Source organism: Heloderma suspectum, chromosome 1 (assembly GCF_057233095.1).
Source record: "Heloderma suspectum isolate Gila_16-S chromosome 1, 16-S_ref, whole genome shotgun sequence".
Classification (NCBI taxonomy): Eukaryota; Metazoa; Chordata; class Lepidosauria; order Squamata; family Helodermatidae; genus Heloderma; species Heloderma suspectum.
The window spans coordinates 71,731,440-71,751,154 of record NC_139458.1 but is presented as its reverse complement, the minus strand read 5'-3'; the positions used below and the strand labels follow the sequence as shown (position 1 = coordinate 71,751,154).

General features: G+C 44.5%; 1 protein-coding gene across 1 annotated transcript in view; it reads left to right on the top strand.

Moving 5' to 3' along the window:
• EHD4 (EH domain containing 4) overlaps positions 1-19,715 on the top strand; it is a 50,570-nt gene that overhangs the window by 17,594 nt on the left and 13,261 nt on the right. Inside the window, exons 2-4 of the mRNA XM_084846373.1 lie at positions 2,588-2,764; positions 10,570-10,667; positions 16,651-17,063. Coding sequence (XP_084702499.1) covers positions 2,588-2,764; positions 10,570-10,667; positions 16,651-17,063 — 688 coding nt within the window. The remainder of the gene's footprint in view (positions 1-2,587; positions 2,765-10,569; positions 10,668-16,650; positions 17,064-19,715) is intronic.

Below are 19,715 nucleotides of genomic sequence, written 5' to 3'. Positions count from 1 at the left end.
TTCTTTTTTCTTTTCTTTTTTAACAAAGGGGGAGAGCAATCCTATGGTCCCTGTTCGGAGTCCACCTCCAAAGCCGTAGACACTGCTACAACCTTGGAAGGGGAGCTCTGGAATCTGATCCCTCCCCTCCCCCGTCCCCTCACTGCACCTAAATTGCAAAGTCACAAAAGCAGCCTCAGAGGACCCCAGAGAGGTCTGAAAGGGGGAGTTATAAGGGGAGAGCAGAGGCCAGGATACGAGAAATTCTACGGCCTCTTCGGCCCCAACCCTGCCCCCACCAGCGCGCCTCTGCTAGATGGGTTCAGTAGGCTGACTAGAGGAGAGAGAAAACAAACGAGATTAGAGGGGCAAAAATTGCCTCCGTTGCTCCTCCTCCCTGCTGGCAGCAGCCTGGCAGGGCATTGAATACTTGGAAGCCTCTGGGATCAGACGCTTCCATCCAATGAGGGTGCAACCCATAGGACTGCACCCTTAATATCATTGTTTCACAGTAATAGTTAATTTATTTTTATCATTAGCATTATTTATTTATTTATTTATTTATTTATTTATTAAATGTATTAATCACCCATCTGGCTGGTCACCCAGCCACTCTGGGCAATGTACAATAATAAAAACAGTTTAAAACAATAACATTGTACATTAACATATTTCTAAAAATACCCTAACCCACCCCAAATGCCTTCCTGAACAACCATGTTTTTAATGCGTGGCAGAAGCTCATTAAAGAGGGGGCATGGCGGAGTTCTCTAGGGAGGGAGTTCCATAGAGTGGGGGCCACCACAGAGAAGGCCCTCTCCCTCATCCTCACCAGTCTAGCTGACTGGCTGATCTTGTTAAGCGGCCTGTCTGGTGTTGCTGGAGGCGCTCCTTAAGATAGGCTGGGCCGGAACTATATAGGGTTTTAATGGTCAAAAACAACACCTTGAATTTGGCTCAGAAAACAACTGGTAACCAGTGCAACTCCTTCAGCACTGGAGTGATGTGATCTCGCTGGCGGCTGCCTTTCATCAGGTGAGCCGCCGTGTTCTGCACCAGCTGCAGCTTCCAAGCCATCTTCACAGATGACTCCACATAGAGTGCATTACAGTAGTCTATACGAGAGGAGACCAGGGCATGTACTACCGATGGGAGCAGATGGTCAGGAAGGTAGGGGCACAGCCGCCATATCAGATGGAGTTGGTACAGCGCTGTCTGGCTCACAGCTGACACCTGAGCCTCCATGGACAGCTGGGAGTCTAAAAGACCCCCAGGCTGCAGACCTGGTCTTTCAAGGGTAGCCGTACCCCATTCAACACCAGGTCAGCATCCCCTAACCTCCTCTTGTTTCCCACCAAAAGTACCTCAGTCTTGTCAGGGTTCAGCTTCAGCTTATTTCTCCCCATCCAGCCACTTACCGTCTCCAGACAGGGATTCTACGGCCAACCTTGATGAAGATTTGAACGAAACGTAGAGCTGCGTGTCATCCGCATATTGATGACACCACACCCCAAACCTCCTGATGATAGCCCCCAGCAGCTTCACATAGATGTTAAATAGCATCAGGGAGAGGATGGAACCCTGTGGCACCCCACAAGTGAGTGGCAACGGGTCCAAAACCTCCTCTCCCAGTGCTACCCTCTGGTACCTGCCGGAGAGGAAGGACCAGAACCACCATAATACGGTGTCTCCAATGCCCAACCCCTCCAGGCGGTCCAGGGGGATACTGTGGTCAACCATATCAAAAGCCTCTGAGAGGTCGAGGAGAACAAGGAAGGAGCATTCGCCCCTATCCAGAGCCCTCCTCATATCATCCACCAAGGCGACCAGTGCCGTTTCTGTCCCATGCCCAGGCCTGAAGCCCAACTGAAATGGATCTAGATAATCGGCTTCTTCCAAGTGTGCCTTCAACTGCATCACCACCACCCGCTCAATCACCGTGCCCCAAAATGGCAGATTTGAGACTGGGTGAAAGTTGTTCAGAACTTGAGGATCCAAGGAGGGGTTTTTAAAGAGCGGTCTTATCACTGCCTCCTTGAGAGCTGATGGCATCACCCCCTCCTGAAGGGAGGCGTTTACCACCACCCTGATCCCCTCATAAGTAATCAAATCTGTTGATAATTAAAGGTCTTCTTTTCTAATAAAGTTAGGCTGCATTCCTATACCCACTTACTGAAATTAAGTCCCATTTAGTAGACATGTATAGGATTGCACTATTAATGCTTTTAGAATACTTGATCATTCTTTTATTTGTGTATTTATTTATTACATTTCAATACCGCCCAATAGCCGAAGCTCTCTGGGCAGCTGGCTAATTAATATTTGACTGGCCAATTGATCAAATTTCTTTTGACTCATTGTAGGACCCATCCCTTGTTCCCTTCTGTGCACCTCCATATATTAAAGACCTGGTTTTATTCATATACCTTGAAGTTATTAGCAAATGTGTAAGTTTGCAACAAACAGTAGCAGAAGCAGATTGGTTGGTCAATGATGGTGCCACAGTTGTGGAAACCGCTACTCAGTGAGACTTGGCTGTCTCTCTCCCTTATCTTTAAAAGAGTTGTGTCGTTGATCAAATTTGTATTATTTTCCCCACCACAATTAGGTACCTGTTGGAACAGGATTTTCCAGGAATGAGGATTGGTCCAGAACCAACTACAGATTCTTTCATCGCTGTCATGTATGGAGACACTGAAGGGAGTACTCCAGGGAATGCTCTTGTAGTGGACCCCAAGAAGCCATTCCGCAAACTCAGCCGTTTTGGAAATGCATTCTTGAATAGGTAAGGAAACGCTACATACTATCTCTTGTAAGTATGTGTATTATATGTCTACATATAAAATTGTGTGTGCGCGCACATATTAACAGCAGTTATATACTGTTCATATACTGCCCAATAGCCAAAGCTCTCTGGACAGTTCACAAAAAAAGGTTAAAATTATAAAATCCACAAATATTATTTCTTGCTTTGAAATATTTCTTGGTCACCTTTCAAGGCAGAAGCCCTCCTGAGGCGGCATACAACAATAAAACACGTAATAAAAGCTGATATGTTATTAATAATAAAATATAATGTAAAATATAGAATAAATTATTACAGCCACAGAATAAAGCCAAAGTAAAACCAAGAGCAGAGGACAGGAGCATACAAGGAACTTAGCGAGCAATCCTATGGCCCCTAGACAGCGTCTGGAGGCCATACAATAGTTGGGATTCCTGGATCCGAGGTCGGAGTCAGCACTCTGACCTCAGACCCAAGAGACCAGGCTGCCCACCCCGGTCCCTTGCAACCCACCCCCCTTGCAACCAGTGCAGAGTGAACCACACTGGCTGCCTCTCTGAGCATCTAAAAAACCCATCTAGCTGAAATGCAGAGTGGGAGGTGAGCGGAGGCAAAGATCCACCGCTCCTTCTGCAATGTATTGGATGACTGTAAGCCTCTGAGTGTAGAGGGTTATGGCCATCCCCATAGGGTTGCGCCCTTAAAGACACAAGTCTGGGATGCAAAACCTCAGGCCCAGGAGCCAAATCTGGTCTTCCAAGGTGGCCAAATCTGGTCCTCTGGGATTCCCCAGAAGGCCACGTCCCCTACCCCTGACCTCACCCCCTTTCCCCCAACCATGGATTATTTGGTGGCTTCCCGGCTTTTGTGCAGTCTCCCCCGCCCTGTCCCCATTCTAAAAACTTGCAATGCCTCTCCTTGGTTACTGGCAGCAAGACTTCAAGATAAAATATGCTGGTATTTTTTGTTTTTTGACCCTGCTCCCACTGGAATGTGACCCCTGAGAGCTTATCTGAAATGCAGTTCAACCTGTGGGCTGAAAGAGGTTCTGCACCCCTATCCTAAGGAACAGTGAAAACTGAAAGACTAGAAAGCCTGGAAAGATAAGCACCACAATGTAAGTTCCAGGCGAACCTCTCTGGGGAGGGCATTCCATAGGGTGGCGCTGCTATTAAAAAGACGGTCTGGATGTGTGTCCGTGTGTATGCTATTTCCTTCATGCTTCTTCCTTCCCTGCTTCCCGATACCGGAATTAGGTTGTAGAGGCTTGATATGGGCCAAGGTATTGAACTGCATGTTGTATAACTGCACAGACCTCTTTTCTCTTCCGCCCACCTGCCCCAAGTAGAGAATGCAGACAAAGTAATGTTCGAAATAGCCTTTTAAATGGCTTTCTCTTCTAGGCTCAGATATAGTACATGCTTAGAATTTCTGAGATGCATGTAGAATACTGATGTTTCAGAGCAAAAGCTCATAAAATGAATGTCTCCTTAAAGTACGGAGTAAAGGCCAACAGAAAATGTGGATGTGTCCTGAAATTAATGTGAGGGCATTTCAGAAAGTAGTAGCAAATACAGTGTTATTTGTATTGCAATACTTTTAATTGTAAGTGAGAATTGCAGTTGTGTAGTACACTATATAAGGATGGAATAGGAACAATATTTTGAATAATGTTCTTGTATAGTACTATCTAGCCCCGTTGTTAAAATTCCCATTGGTTTTGTCTCTTAGTAAATAGAACAGGTGGAGTAGTACTCTGTCAGGTTGCAAGGTATAATGTTTTAGTTCTTAGGTTTTTAATGGGAATCTTCAGAGCATTTTACCAGGACAAGAATGGCTGCACATTACACCTGCTTCTGTAGGTTACAGTATTATTCTTGTTGCTTTGTTGCATTTGCAGTGCCCATTTAAGGGTGTCCCAGGGGCATAGGAAATAGTGGATCCCCCCTTCAGAGATCAGAGAGAGAGAGAGAGCTCTGACCTCAGAGGAGGAGATCCAACCTAGGATCCCCCTCTCAGCCACTGCAGAAAGTTCCACAGCGCTCTGAACCCCGATGTCAGAGCTGTGATGTAAGAAGAGGTGAAAAGGGGACGGATCGGGGGTGAGGCATGGGTGGATTGGAGGTGGCCTTGGATCTGCAGGATCTAAAGCTTCCCCCTCAGTCCCTGGACATGCCCCCAGCGGGGGGGGGGGGATTTTCGCCAGCCCTGGGACTGGCTTAAATAGTTTCCCCCCTATTTCTCATAATAGGAGGAAAATTGTTTTTTTAAAAAATGGAATTTTAAAAGAGAATGCCACTCCTCCCTCACTTCAGTCCTGCCATTAGAAGCCTGGCAGGGCTTTAGATATGCCAGGCACTAGAACCTATGTCCGTTCTGACTTGGGGGGGTTAGATCACCCTGTCCATAATGAATGTGCTGTTGTTAGCTTATCCTTCCAAGTAGGGATTTCTGGAAGAATCTGAAAGGACTTCGAGGTGGATAATTCAAAACTTTCCAAATAGCAGTTGAAAGTCCTTGAATAATGGAACATGAGGCCAGAAGAATATTGTTTGGGAGAGTGGAGGGGAGGCATACCAACTTATCTCTTGACTGTGGGTGAGCCTTTTACTATGGATTAAAGTGAGAAAATAATAGACCAGCTCCTAATAGCAGTACTTCATGTTTTGCATGGTATGGAACTATTTGACATTTAGGTTATCAGCATCCACATAAGACACGTTAGAAGTCTGAATGGTGAAATAAATAGTAATAATTAAACTAAGCTCTGTAGAACACTTCACTCTCAACCACTTTGAAACCACCCAGCTAATAAACGTCAGCTCTCTGTGAGCACAAGTGTTTCCGATTCTTCTGGTAAACGACACTTCTTTGTTTAGCAGGGTTGTTGCATGTGTTTTTATTAGTATCATATTTTCCTGTATTGTGTCTATATCATTGGTCATCAACAGTCATAGAGTCATAGAAGAGTAGGTTTGGAAGGGGCCTACAAGACCATCGAGTCCAACCCCCTGCTCAATGCAGGAATCCAAGTCAGAGCATCCCTGACAGATGGCTGTCCAGCCTCGCCTTGAATGCCTCCAGTGTGGGAGAGCTCACTACCTCCCTAGGTAGTTGGTTCCATTGTCATATTGCTCTAACACTCAGGAAGTTTTTCCTGATGTTCAGCCAGAATTTGGCTTTCTGTAACTTGAGCCATCTGTCTGTCTGTCTGTCTGTCTGTCTATCTATCTATCTATCTATCGCCCATCTGGCTGGTCACCCAGCCACTCTGGGTGATGTACAATATTAGAAACAGTTTAACACAATAAAATTCTACATTAAAAACACCATATTTCTAAAAATACCCTAACCCAACCCAAATGCCTGCCTGAACAACCACGTTTTTAATGCATAGCAGAAGCTCATTAAAGAGGGGGCATGGCAGAGTTCCCTAGGGAGGGAGTTCCACAGAGTGGGAGCCACCACAGAGAAGGCTCTCTCCCTTGTCCTCACCAGTCTAGCTGTCCTGGCTGATGGGACAGAGAGAAGGCCATCCAAGGCTGATCTTGTTAAGCGACCTGTCTGGTCTTGCTGGAGGTGCTTCTTAAGATAGGCTGGGACAGAACTATATAGGGTTTTAAAGGTCAAAACCAACACCTTGAATTTGGCCCAGAAAACAGCTGGTAACCAGTGCAACTCCTTCAGCACTGATGTGATCTCGCCGGTGGCTGCCTTTAATCAGGAGAGCTGCCGCGTTCTGTACCAGCTGCAGCTTCCAAACTGTCTTCAAGGGTAACCCCACATAGAGCACGTTACCATAGTCTAAATGAGAGGAGACCAGGGCACGTACTACCGACGGGACCAGATGGTCGGGAAGGTAGGGGCGTAGCTGCTGTATCAGATGGAGTTGGTACAGTGCTGTCCGGCTCATAGCTGACACCTGAGCCTCCATGGACAGCTGGGAGTCTAAGATGACCCCCAGGCTGCAGACCTGGTTTTTTTGAAGGGTAGCCGTACCCCGTTCAACACCAGATCAACATCCCCCAACCACCTCTTGTCTCCCACCAAAAGTACCTTGGTCTTGTCAGGGTTCAGCTTCAGCTTATTCCTCCCCATCCAGCCACTCACGGTCTCCAGACATTAGGACAGGGATTCTATGGCCAACCTTGGTGAAGATTTGAACGAGAGGTAGAGCTGCGTGTCATCCACATGTTGATGACACCGTACCCCAAACCTCCTGATGATACCCCCAGCAGCTTCACATAGATGTTAAATAGCATCGGGGAGAGGATGGAACCCTGTGGCACCCCACAAGTGAGTGGCCATGGGTCTGAAACCTCCTGTCCCCATGCTGCCCTCTGGTACCTGCTGGAGAGGAAGGACTGGAACCACCGTAATACGGTGTCTCCAATGCCCAACCCCTCCAGGTGGTCCAGGAGGATACTGTGGTCAATGGTATCAAAAGCCGCTGAGAGGTCGAGGAGAACAAGGAAGGAGCATTCATCCCTATCCAGAGCCCTCCTCATATCATCCACCAAGGTGACCAAGGCCATTTCTGTCCCATACCCAGGCCTGAAGCCTGACTGAAATGGATCTAGATAATCAGCTTCTTCCGAGTGTGCCTTCAACTGCATTGCCATTATTCTGTCTTCTGCACTCTGGGATGATCGAGAAGAGATCCTGGCCTTCCTCTCTGTGACAACCTTTCAAGTACTTGAAGAGCGCTATCGTATCTCCCCTCAGTCTTCTCTTCTAAAAGCTAAACATGCCCAGATGTTGCACATCAGTGCGTTTACACATTTCTGTACCTTCTGCCTTTACTCAGTGATCAAGGAAAATGTGATAGGTTGTTTGCAGATGTTCGTAGCCTCTTGGCAAAAGGGCAAAGTAAAGTGGTTCAGCCCCTCAAATTGATCACAACCAAATGTGTCCTGGCCTTGCGCTAGCTGACAAAGAGGCTGAAAGAGCTATAGAACTGATGAAGTACAACACGTGAGCCACAAGATTTCCAGGGCTGCCTATTCCCCAAGTCCCTTGCCATGGGTGCAGAATTAGGCTGCACCTATTCAGTTGCCATGGCAAGAGCAAAGTGAAACTGTTAAGGTTTTCGAATCTCACCGCACCAATATTCAGGCCCACACCATCCCTTTTATTTATTTGTGCATTTACTTTTATTTAAGATGCTTTACCCATGGTTTTCCCCTCCAAAACAAAAGGACTTGCTCAAAGCAGCATACAAAAACATAGAAACAATAACTAGTCATTAACACGCTTTAGTAAGTTAAAAGCAAGAGCAAGCAGCAAAACTGACAGTTAAATTAAGCGATGTGAGAGTCAAGTACTTGTTGAAAGAGAAATGCCTTCACTTGCTGGCGGAATGCAGAAAAGAGGAGGAGGACCTAACCTCCTGGGCTGGGAGTCCCTCGTAGAAGGTGCCAGCACTAAGAAAGCCCTCTCACGCATTGCCGCCAACCATGCCTTTGAAAGAAACGGCACATGCAAGAGGGGTGGAGCAGCTGAACTTAAAGGATGGACAGGTTCACTGGAGAGACCGGTCCGTCAAGTAGCCAGGTCCCCAACCCGTTCAGGGCTTTTCCCACACTTCTACCACTCTCTTGCTTGGAACCTGTGTCTAAACTCTGGTTCTGCTTTTGTGGGCTGTGCAAAGGGGAAGGGAAGACCAGGAGGGAGCATGCTCTGCTCTCTAAGCCTAGTCACACCCCTCTGCGGGTTTTATTCCTTTTCATTCTTTAGTTTCTCTCTGTTGGATTCCTTTATTTTTTTCTCTAGAAACAACTCTAACTCCTAATTTGCCCAGCATTTTTCTAATCAGATATTGTTAAAATTATTATTCCGCAGGGGTACTTATCAGCCTGGAAAGGCTTTGTAAAATGCTAATTCTGATTATTGTGTTTGTTGCCCGGTATGATTACTGAGACAACACCACCCTCTGTGTCCATGCTCCTTTCTCTCTTTTTTAAAATATTCTGTAATTGATAATTCTAATTAGAAACAGCAGACTGCTTGCATTTATATTGGTGTAAAATGTCTTTTCCTCTCTTCTTCTCCCCTCCTCCTCCTCCTCCTCCTCCCTGCCCTTATCACTTGCCTAGAAATAGCCTGAGTGTAGTACACAGTGCTATCTCCATATAGAACTGTGGTTCTTGTTCTTCTTGTAAAACTTGCCACTGCTTCTGCATCATTTGACATCCGGAAAATTTAAAGCATTGTGTCATTGTTTAGCTGGAATAAAGGGTCCAGTCTTCTCCTAACACTTAACTCCTTTAGCAGTTAGTACTAAGCCACAGTCAAACATTTTACAGATAATATGAACATGCGTGAGGAGGAAAATGTCAGTCTCTAGAATCCTTGTAAAATATTTTTTTTTTAATTCGGTCGTTACTGGCCTTTTTAAAAATTATTTTTGTAATCTTGTAAAAAGACTGCTGACAAAACCATGCCAAACATTTGGAATCATTGAAAGTGAAAAAAATAATAATTATGTATTTAAAAAAACAGCCTAAACATCCACATTACCCCAATGGTCATTAAGTTTTTATTTGTTTGCTGTGCTTCCTTAACTTGCACCACTGTGCAAAAATATACATTACAGGTGAGTTTGAATTTGTCCATCATTGTATGTGTCCTGATTTTCTAGCCACATTTCTTTCCTTTTTCAAGAATGTGAACAGCCACTTCCCCTTGCTTCCCCCTCATTACTTGTTTTAGAGTCCTCCAGACTATGTGTGTTAGACTACAATTCCCATATCATCCCCAGCCAGCAGGGCCACCCATGGTGGCTGGGGATTATGGAAACTAGTTACACGTGACTAAGCTCCTTGGAGAAAAGTAAAGATACAAGTGTAGCAAATAAACATTCTCCACACAGAGTAGTGCTTAGGAACCTAGGGAGCTGCCTTATGCTGAGCCAGACCATTGGTCCATTTAGCCCAGTATGGTCAACACTGATTGGCAGTAGCTCTCCAGGGTTTCAGGCAGGAGTTTTTATTGCCCTACCTGAAGTCGCCCATGATTGAACCTGCAAAGCAGGTGCTACCACTGAGCCACGGCCCCTCCCTAGATGTAGGAAGGTGCCACAGTCCTTCCTACATCTACATAAATTCTCTGTGTTTCTCTGGGTTGTTGCAATAAGAGATGCTGGAGGTGTTGAGATTATGTTTTCAGGAAGGAGACCACCCAATCTTGTGTTGTCACTAGGCAATCTCAGTGCAGGAAGTGCAGATAATAATTTTTGTTGGACAGGAAGGGTAACACTCAGAGGACAACTCACCATGCATCAGTGGAGGCTGGTGGCTCTAATGTCAGTGGGGAAGTGAATCTGCTCTGAGTTTCAGTCAGAACCAGTCAGAACTCTAAAGGAGCTATCCAAGGTGCACCTTAGATAGCACCTTTAGAGTTCTGACTGAAATCTGAAGTCGATACACTGACATTGGAGGCACCAGCCTCAACTGTCAAGCACTGATGCTGGGAGAGCATGGTCAGCCTGGCAGCCTTGGCCATAGGCAGACAAGCATTCACAGAGCATAAGAAGACACCCTATGTGCAAACCAATACCAGCGTGTGCACATACAGCTTCTGCCATGAGTGGTGGTTGGAATCCAGTGCTAATAGGGATTTACACCAAATGCGCATCGCCCTTTATTCTGAGGTACTCTGAAAGCATGAATCTTTTTTCATATCTAGAAATTGGTCTAATAAAATACCAGCTTGCATAATTGGGGCGGGGGGGTCTCTCTCATCTGTTCGGGTACAAGAACAAATGTGCTAAGATAAACTAAATATTTTTTTTCTTTTCTTTGTAGGTTCATGTGTGCTCAGTTACCTAATCAAGTTCTAAAGAGCATCAGCATCATAGATAGCCCTGGCATTCTTTCGGGAGAGAAACAGCGTATTAGAAGAGGTATGTTTGTTCACAATGCATTTTATATTTCCATTTCTCTGCCAGCAGGTACTCACAAGAAACAAGCTGAAACAACATAATAAAAAAGTGCAAAACAAAGTGAAGATAATTAAAACAATAGAGATGACAGAAGCAGTTTTTTAAAATCTTTAATTAAAATGTGTAGTACTTATAAACAGTGGAGTGCACTAGTGATGTGTTTAGTGGCAGAGTAATAGCATAATCCTAGGCATGTCTACTGAGAACTAAGCCCCATTGAATTCAAGGGATTTACTGTCAGGTAAGTGTGTATAGGATTATGGCCTAAAGCAGCCACTCCCTTGATAGTTTTCTTTAGTGGCTTGGCAACAACATAGTCTAGGCTTATTACATTCATGTTTCACAGTTTCCTTTAACTATGAGTTGCTATTTGTTTCTATAAGGTGAAAAAAATATTAAAAATACAATTAGGGCTCATTGTTTTTAAAGACACACCAGATTCGAGACTGGAGGCAGAAAAATCTCAATAACAACAACAACAATCCTGAAGAATTTTGCCTTTACCATTAAAATACTAGGCAACCTCAGGCAAGCCATTTTTTCAGCCTCAGTCCCCCCATCTACAATATGGGAGATAATACTGACTTGCTTTACAGGGTTATTGTAAGGATTATAGCTAAATAATGCATGTGAAGCACTTTGAGCACCTGAAAGCACCACAGTAATGCTAAGTATTATTGTATTGTCTGTATTAATCAAAGTCATTAAACATAGTCTGTCAGATAATAATAAGATAAACCATTATCCGAAAGTTAAACCATTATCAGTTCCTAAGTCAAGGGAAGGGGCACTTCTTGCAGATATTTCGGCAGTGTCGAAAGAAAGAAAAAGAAAGAAAGAAAGAAAGAAAGAAAGAAAGCTCTTCCCCCAGCTTTTTGGGGTGATTGTTTTGATAGGGCTTCATAGTATTCATTATGAAACATTGCTCTGATTCTGAATTGACATAGTTTGCCCTCACAGATGTCAAGACACATAAATCTGATTGACTACATAGCATCATGAAGTTATCTCATTTGTTCATTCATTCATTAAATGTATATCCTGCTTTTCCACTAAAAACAGTGCTTAAGTCTATAATAAAATACTGATAAAATAAACACTTATAATTAAAACATCAAAACAAGTCAATTAAAATCAATTCACCATGTATTCCTTGAGTGGCTAGGAGCATTATGTCACCAATTAAGGAAGAAGTAGGGATGGACGAAAGTCCCTTACCTGTCCTCGAAGCTTGCTTCGCGGTGGGGGGGAGGCACTTCGCTTCTCCCCCTGAAGTTCATGCGAGGGGGGGGGAGGCGCCCTGCCTCACCCGGCCGAAACTCAGGCCGGGCGGGAGGCGCCCCATCCCTCGCGGACGAAATCCAGGACGGGTAGAAGCGCCCCGTCTACCCGGCCACGAAAAAAAAAAAAACCACCCCCGTGATAGGCTACGTAACGATTAACGTAGCCTATCACGGCTAGATTTCCAAAGTCAGCCATGATAGGCTACGTTAATCGTTACGTAGCCTATCACGGGGTTTTGTGTTTTTTTTTTACTGCACTTGTAATGGTGGCGGCAGCAGCCAGTCAAAAGACCGGCTGCCGCCCCCGCCCCTGATGAAGACCCAACGAACCGCCGCTGGGACCCGCCGCCGGGAGGGACATTCGTGAAAGGTAAGTCCCATCCCGGGGGGGGGGGAGAATTTCACCACCAATTTCAGGGGGCCGAATGCGTTGGCACTCGGCCCCCCGAAGTTTCGGGGAGAAATTCTCCCCCATCCCTAGGAAGAAGCAGATTAAGTGAAGAAAATAAAAATAGCACCAAAGCAACAACACATATGGGGGGAAATAGCAATGTATAGGAAGGGTGAGCATTATTACTATTTTAATAACTCATACATGGTTTGCAAGTATGAAGTTATTTGGATCCTGACAATAATCCTTTGGGACTGATTCTGTTGGTTACTGTTTTGTCAAGATAAATAAGAGCGTTCAAAATGGCCTCTAGGTACTGCTTTCCTTCATGATAGGCTTTCATTGCTGTTGCTTGGTCTAAAATTAATATGAGTTAGAGTTAACAAGTATGAAAGTATTTTCAACTGTGCAGCCCAACAAGGTCCTTCTGGTGTTTGTTCTAATTTTTTTTCACCAGTGTGTGTTTGTAATAGGACATTGTTATGGAAGCAGAATAGTGATCCTAAAGTTTATTCTTTGACTAATTTGATACGTTAATATGTTGCACAATCTTCTGTTTCATCGAGTATTCTTTATTTTTGTCAGGGAACAAAATCTGAAGAAATGGCATTGTCAATGTATAGCTTTAATTATTCCACTGCCTGTCTCAGGTTTCTAAATTCAACAAGATGACACTAGCATCTCCCTACCGTACATGGAAATGGTGCAGCAGTTTATCACAAGCCAAGAGCCTCTTTGGATATGATAGTTGTGCAGGAGAACTAGGCAGCTCTTCCTGTATACGTCTTACTCTGTCTTGTCCAAAAGAGAATTTTTGCTTCTCTCCTGGTGGATCTGAAGGCTTGACATCTTGTGCATCTTTTCTAAGAGATGTAAAAGTTCCTTTTGCAGAAGCACAAAACGTAGACTTCCTACTCCCCTTGCATCTTTGTCTTTGTCCAAAGCCCCTCTGGAAGATAATTATTCCTAAACTAAAACAAAAGTCATCGTCTGTTGTATTGTTATATGCCATAGAACTCATTGATGCCAACTCTATCTGGAAGATTCATTCTTTTACCTTTTCGGATCAGTGACCTTTTTCCTGGTGTTTGCTCTCTTTACGTAATGTGAATGCTCCTTTAAAAGTCATCCAGCAGTTTTGACTGAAGTACTATCTTTGTCTTCTTGCTACCATTTCCTTCTGTTTCTAGGCTGATAACTGTTTTACTGATATTATAATATAAACCTCTCCATCTAATCAGGACATCTCCCAACCCAGATTCTGAGTGTTGTCTTAGAAGCTTCTTTTAATTAATTAAAATCAATAAAAACAATGGCAAAAATAGACATGATACAGCTGAAATTAAGCATGCCTTTTGATTCAATAGTAGGGATGGACAAAAGTCCCTTACGTGTTCTCGAAGCTTGCTTCGCGGTGGGGGGGAGGCGCTTCGGTTCTCCCCCCGAAGTTCAGGCGAGGGGGGGAGGTGCCCCGCCTCGCCCGGCCGAAATTCAGGCTGGGGGGGAGGCGCCCCATCCCTCGCCGGCGAGATTCAGGCTGGGTAGGAGCGCCCCGTCTACCCGGCCGCGAAAAAAAAAGTAAAACACACACACACACTCACCCATGATAGGCTACGTAACGATTTACGTAGCCTGTCACGGCTAGATTTCCAAAGTCAGCTGTGATAGGCTATGTAAATCGTCACATAGCCTATCACGGGCGACTTTGGAAAAAAAAAAGCACGTACACAAATAGCGGCTCCCATGGGGACTGCCATTTGCGTTCCTTAATTTGACACGTCTAGTCTACGTAAAGATTTACGTAGACTACGGCGAAAATAAGGGCAACGCAAATAGCGTTCCATTATTTTCGCCGTAGTCTACGTAAATCTTTACGTAGACTAGAGGTGCCAAAATAAGGAATGCAAATGGCGGCGCCCATGGGCCGCCGCCATTTGCATACGCGCTTTTTTTTTTTTCAAAGTCACCCATGATAGGCTACATGACGATTTATGTAGCCTATCACGGCTGACTTTGGAAATCTAGCCATGATAGGCTACGTAAATCGTTACGTAGCCTATCACGGGTGTGTGTTGTTTTTTTTTAATTTACTTTTTTTTTTGCAATGGCGGTGGCGGCAGGCGGTCGGGAGACCGGCTGCCGCCCCCGACGAAACGCTGCCAAACCGCCGCCGGGACCCGCTGCCAAGAGGGACATTCAGCCACGGTAAGTCCCATCCCGGGGCGGGGGGGCCAGTGGAGAATTTCCCCACCAATTTCGGGGGGCCGAATGCGTTGGCATTCGGCCTCCTGAAGTTTCGTGGAGAAATTCTCCGCCGTCCCTATAATCAGTAGGAGAAATAAGGTCATGGTTAAATCTTTCATTGAAATGACGTGATAACTGATGACAACAGTTTCACATGTTCAAGTAATGGCTACAGGTATCACTAAAGCATGGAACAAATATCAATTATTTTTTAGAAATCTTTATTCATGATAAGATAATGGAGCTGTCCGCATGACACAGCAACCCACAGTGGGTTATTTAACTGATCATGGGTTGCTGTATCATGCGAACAGCCCCATATCTTATCATGAATAAAGATTTCAAAAAAATAATTGATATTTAACCCACAGTGAGGCTGCAACACATGCAGGGTGTGTGTGGTCACCACTCTGACCTGCTCCTGTCATGTGAACCATATGTTGTGTCATGCGAACCCGGCGAACATGGGTTATGCGAGGGTTAAAACACAGGGTTTAACTCATAAAATGATTCCTGAGTAAAACAGCCCTTGTAACCCATGATCTGTTTTAGGGTTATGTGAGGGTTGTTTAACCTAAGCATAACCCATGCTCACCGGGTTCGCACAATACCACAAGCCCCAAGCGGGGGTTGCACATTCAACCTGGCATATGGCTTGTGATGGGTTACATAACTCACGACAAGCCTTGGTGTGGCATCCAAACCCGGCCACTGTGTTGACTGATAACAATACATGAGCAAGGCTGTATCCTATATGCATTTCCTAGGAGAAAGTCCCACTGAAGTCAGTAGGACATCTGAGTAGATATCCAAAGGTTTGTGTGATACACCACACTAAGTGCAGGCAAGAACTATTGTGCTATTGCATTATGTATAATTTTGTTAGACTGATTAAGTTAAGATTTATTGGTGTATACTCTGAATTCAGATTTTTGAAAGGGTCTTGTATTCTTTGCTTGCTGGGCTTTGTTTTTTTCAGTCATATGCTTCTTTGTGGCCTTTGTTTTGCTTTGTATAATGCTTTAGATGGATGGGCTCTAGCTCAGTGGTGGAGCACATACTTTGGATGCAAAAGGTCCAGGTTCAGTCCTTGGCAGCATGAGAGGTCAGCATGGTTGGGCACCTACTGACAGCCCCAGGGCTCAGAAAGGCCCATTCTCATCCCAAGCATTTTCACTTTTCCTCTCCCTCAGCCCATCCCTTTTGCCATCCCTCCATTTCCTTTCCCTCCTTTCCTTGGCTGCACTATTTGCCTCTTCCCTTCTCTTTCTTTCCTTAACTCCCACCCTCTCTCTTTTATTTTTCCTTCCCCCTCTCAATGGTGGCACCAGCCTCAGCAGATGCAGCCACAATGTGAAGAACACAGCAGCACAACACCAAAAGTGCCACCATCCGCCAGGTGAACACATTTCGGGGAAGGCAGTGTGTGAATGGTGGCAGTAATGCTGGGCTGGTCTCTGATGGTGGCAGGAGTGGTGACAACACGGGGGGGGGCATAGATGGCACCACATCAAGAGCCTACTGAAGTCTAGTGTCAACCCTGATCCCTGACATCCCCAGTTAAAAGGGTCTTGGGTAGCAGAGTTGGGAAAATCCTCTGCCTATGACCATGGAAGGAGCTACTAGCCAGGGTAGGCAGTACTGGACTAGATGGACCAGTGGTCTGTCGTGGGAGAAGGCACCTTCATGTGGCACTTGCTATATGTCCAGAGTATTGTCTGTATTCTTGAGAGTCTATATTGTTGTTATACATTTTGTTACTAAGAATCCTTCTCTTCGTTAAAGCCAACATGAAACTGCAAAGTATCGCTCTGAATAACACTCCATGAATGTTATCTGTTATGCACTCTAAGGCACTTGGACATTCCATCATTGGAATAACTGAACATGGTATACTTGCAAGCGTTGTAAAATGTTGTCCAATCTTGTTCTGCAAGACTTAGAGGATTAAAATGACTTCTAAAGCATTCTAAGCAAGGTCGTATTTGATAACCTCATACTGTGTTCTGTCTTTTTTCCTCTTCAGGCTACGATTTCTGTCAGGTCCTGCAGTGGTTTGCTGAGCGGGTTGATCGCATTATCCTCTTATTTGATGCCCATAAACTTGATATTTCTGATGAGTTCTCAGAAGCGATCAAAGCATTCCGGGGTCAGGATGACAAGATCCGGGTGGTGTTGAATAAGGCTGACCAAGTGGACACCCAGCAGTTAATGAGAGTCTATGGCGCACTCATGTGGTCCTTGGGAAAAGTGATTAACACACCAGAGGTGTTGCGGGTCTACATTGGTTCTTTTTGGGCCCAGCCCCTACAAAACTCAGAAAACCGAAAGCTATTTGAGGTGGAGGCACAAGATCTGTTCCGGGATATCCAGAACCTACCGCAGAAGGCAACAGTGAGGAAACTCAATGATCTTATCAAGAGATCACGGCTTGCAAAGGTAAAATGCAGCATAAAGCTTAGCTTCTGGCTGGAGTGACTTCCTGACCAGGTTTGCACAATCACCGCAGCTTATTGTGGCTTATTTGAGCCGTGGTGCCTGCAGCTGCCATCCTGAATATTCAAGCTGTGACCGCACAAAATGGCCACCCGCACACGCTGCAACCCACCATGGTTAAATAAGCTACGGTGGCCTGTTTGATCATGCAAACTGGCCCATTGGTACCTTGTGTTCTCCACCTGCTATGCAGTAATGGTTAGTCCATATAGGGTGAACTCAGCTGACAATATTAGAGGAAGGTGATTATATTTAGCTTTGGGGTGGGGGGTGGAATGGAAACCTGACAGATCAATGTGTTGGACGATCTGGGGGAAGGGAACATTGTGGCCCATTGTGGAATTACCCAACTGCTTCTCCACTATTAGAGTTTATTTCCTTTTTTCCTTCTTAAAGTAATACTGAACAAGCACAACTCCACTGATTAAACCTCCCCAGCCTTGTCTTTCTCCTGATATTTCACAGCCCCAGCTTCTTCCAGGTGCCACAGTAATAGAGAGTCCCCTTTCTTTTTATATTTGCACATTAGCAAAATGATAGTCTTACTGGTACACAGGGTCCTCTATACATATTGATTTTTGCCTTTATAAATAATCGCCTGGTCCAAAGAACATCCTACAGAATATCCAAAGGAGATAATGTTTGTCCATTAGGACAAAACATTCCTAAGAAGAAAGTCTGAATATTACACAGTCAGTATAGGGCTTAACAGGTTTGTTAATTTTTTAAAATAAATACTGTATTACTGCTTTTCAGTATAAGGCTGTTTTAAAAAGCCTGCTGAAACTGCTTACATAACTAATGAAAATGCAATTAACACAATCTTGTTGTTGTTCAGTCGTTACTGAAGTTAACTAAAAATAGACATCTGAAGCAGGCTTTTCCCATCTTAAGTTGAATAAAACAAAGTAGAAGAGTGGGTAGCACAGAATTCTATTATATCCACATTTTAAAAACCCTAAGCAGTGTTCTTTAAAAAAAAGAAGGAGCTTCGATCCTAAAATCAATTAATAAAGTTTACAAAAGGGAATTATCCATTATTTTCTCCCACTTTGGGTAGGAATGGTGAATCAGGCCCAGGGGCCCTGCTGCTCTACTGCTTGGCTCAGCTCACGTGCCACCCACCGCCTCATCCACATCTCCCCGGCTGGTCAGCCAGCTGCTGCTGCCTGCCTGACCACCACCACAGCGCTACCGCCAGGAGCTCCATTGCTGCGCCATTTGCCACTGCAAGAAAGCGGATGGTGTGGGGGGCGCTCTGAAGTGTCTGCCATATTCCTCACTGCTGACTCTGGAGAAGGGGTCATGGCACTGTGGACGCCAGAGAGCACCCACACCACTGCTGCTTTGCTGCGATGGCAACAACTGCTATTTAAAGCTAAACAGTATTTGCTGCCATCAGAGCAAACCAACAGCACGTGCACATTCTGGGGCCACCTCACCCACAGTGCCTTGCTCTGAGGAAGGACTCCTTCAGGCTGCAGCATTGAGGGGCAAGATGGTGCCAGAGGGGCTGCCTGGGCTGCCACAGGTAATGCAGTGGCAAAACAAGCTAGGAGGAGGAGAGGAGGCAGGTACACCTATCTCAGGTGGTGCCAGCCTAGAGTTAGGGACCCTCCTAAAAAATGTGGGATGAGGAGGGCGGGGGTTGCTGGGGAGAGGAGGGGATAGGAGCTTTCCTTCCACAAATTTTCTTGCCAACTCACCATCAACCCCAGGCCCTCGCTGTATCACTTCAGCCACATGTCATAGGTCTTATTTAAATCCTTTGACTACTGGAAACATTCTTATCTGTCAAACACATGGGACATCTGAAGAAATGTAATCAGTTGAGTAGGATGGGGTGGGGGTGGGGTACTGAGGAAGGCATTCAACATTTGATATCCCACATGCCTTTCATAAAAATGTACTAAGTACAAAAAAGGGCCACAGTTGCAAAAACCAATTAGAAATAAGCGAACAAGCACACAACTGTAAATAGGTCAAGTAATAATAATATAATGTTATAACAATATGAACACACAATGAACATAGTGGTTGTTAGTGGTCTATTTCAAATAGATTGTTGTTAGAACAATATAATTATACATATGAAAACAATATGAATACATATGTGCATATGCATGCACACACAGGTGCATGCATGCATATATATATATATATATATGACTATAGATCTGAATATCTTTACAGTTATTATTTATCTGAAGAAGGAACTCATATGCGACACCGGATTACACCGGATTCCTGTAAGACTTTTTGGATGGACTTTGAGATCCTTGAACTAATTATAATATTTATATATATATATCTGTGATACAGATGCTTCTGTTATCTTCCAATGTATGTACAATGGTATTCATATTGTTTTCATATGTATAATTATATTGTTCCAACAACACTCTATTTTAAATAGGCCACTAACCGCCACTATGTTCATTGTGTGTTCATATTGTTATAACATAATATTATTATTACTTGACCTATTTACAGTTGTGTGCTTGTTCGATTATTTCATAAAAATGTGTCATCTTGTCCGTGTTTGGTATTTACTACCCACTAAAATTTGATTCGAAAAGATATGTGTGTGGCAGC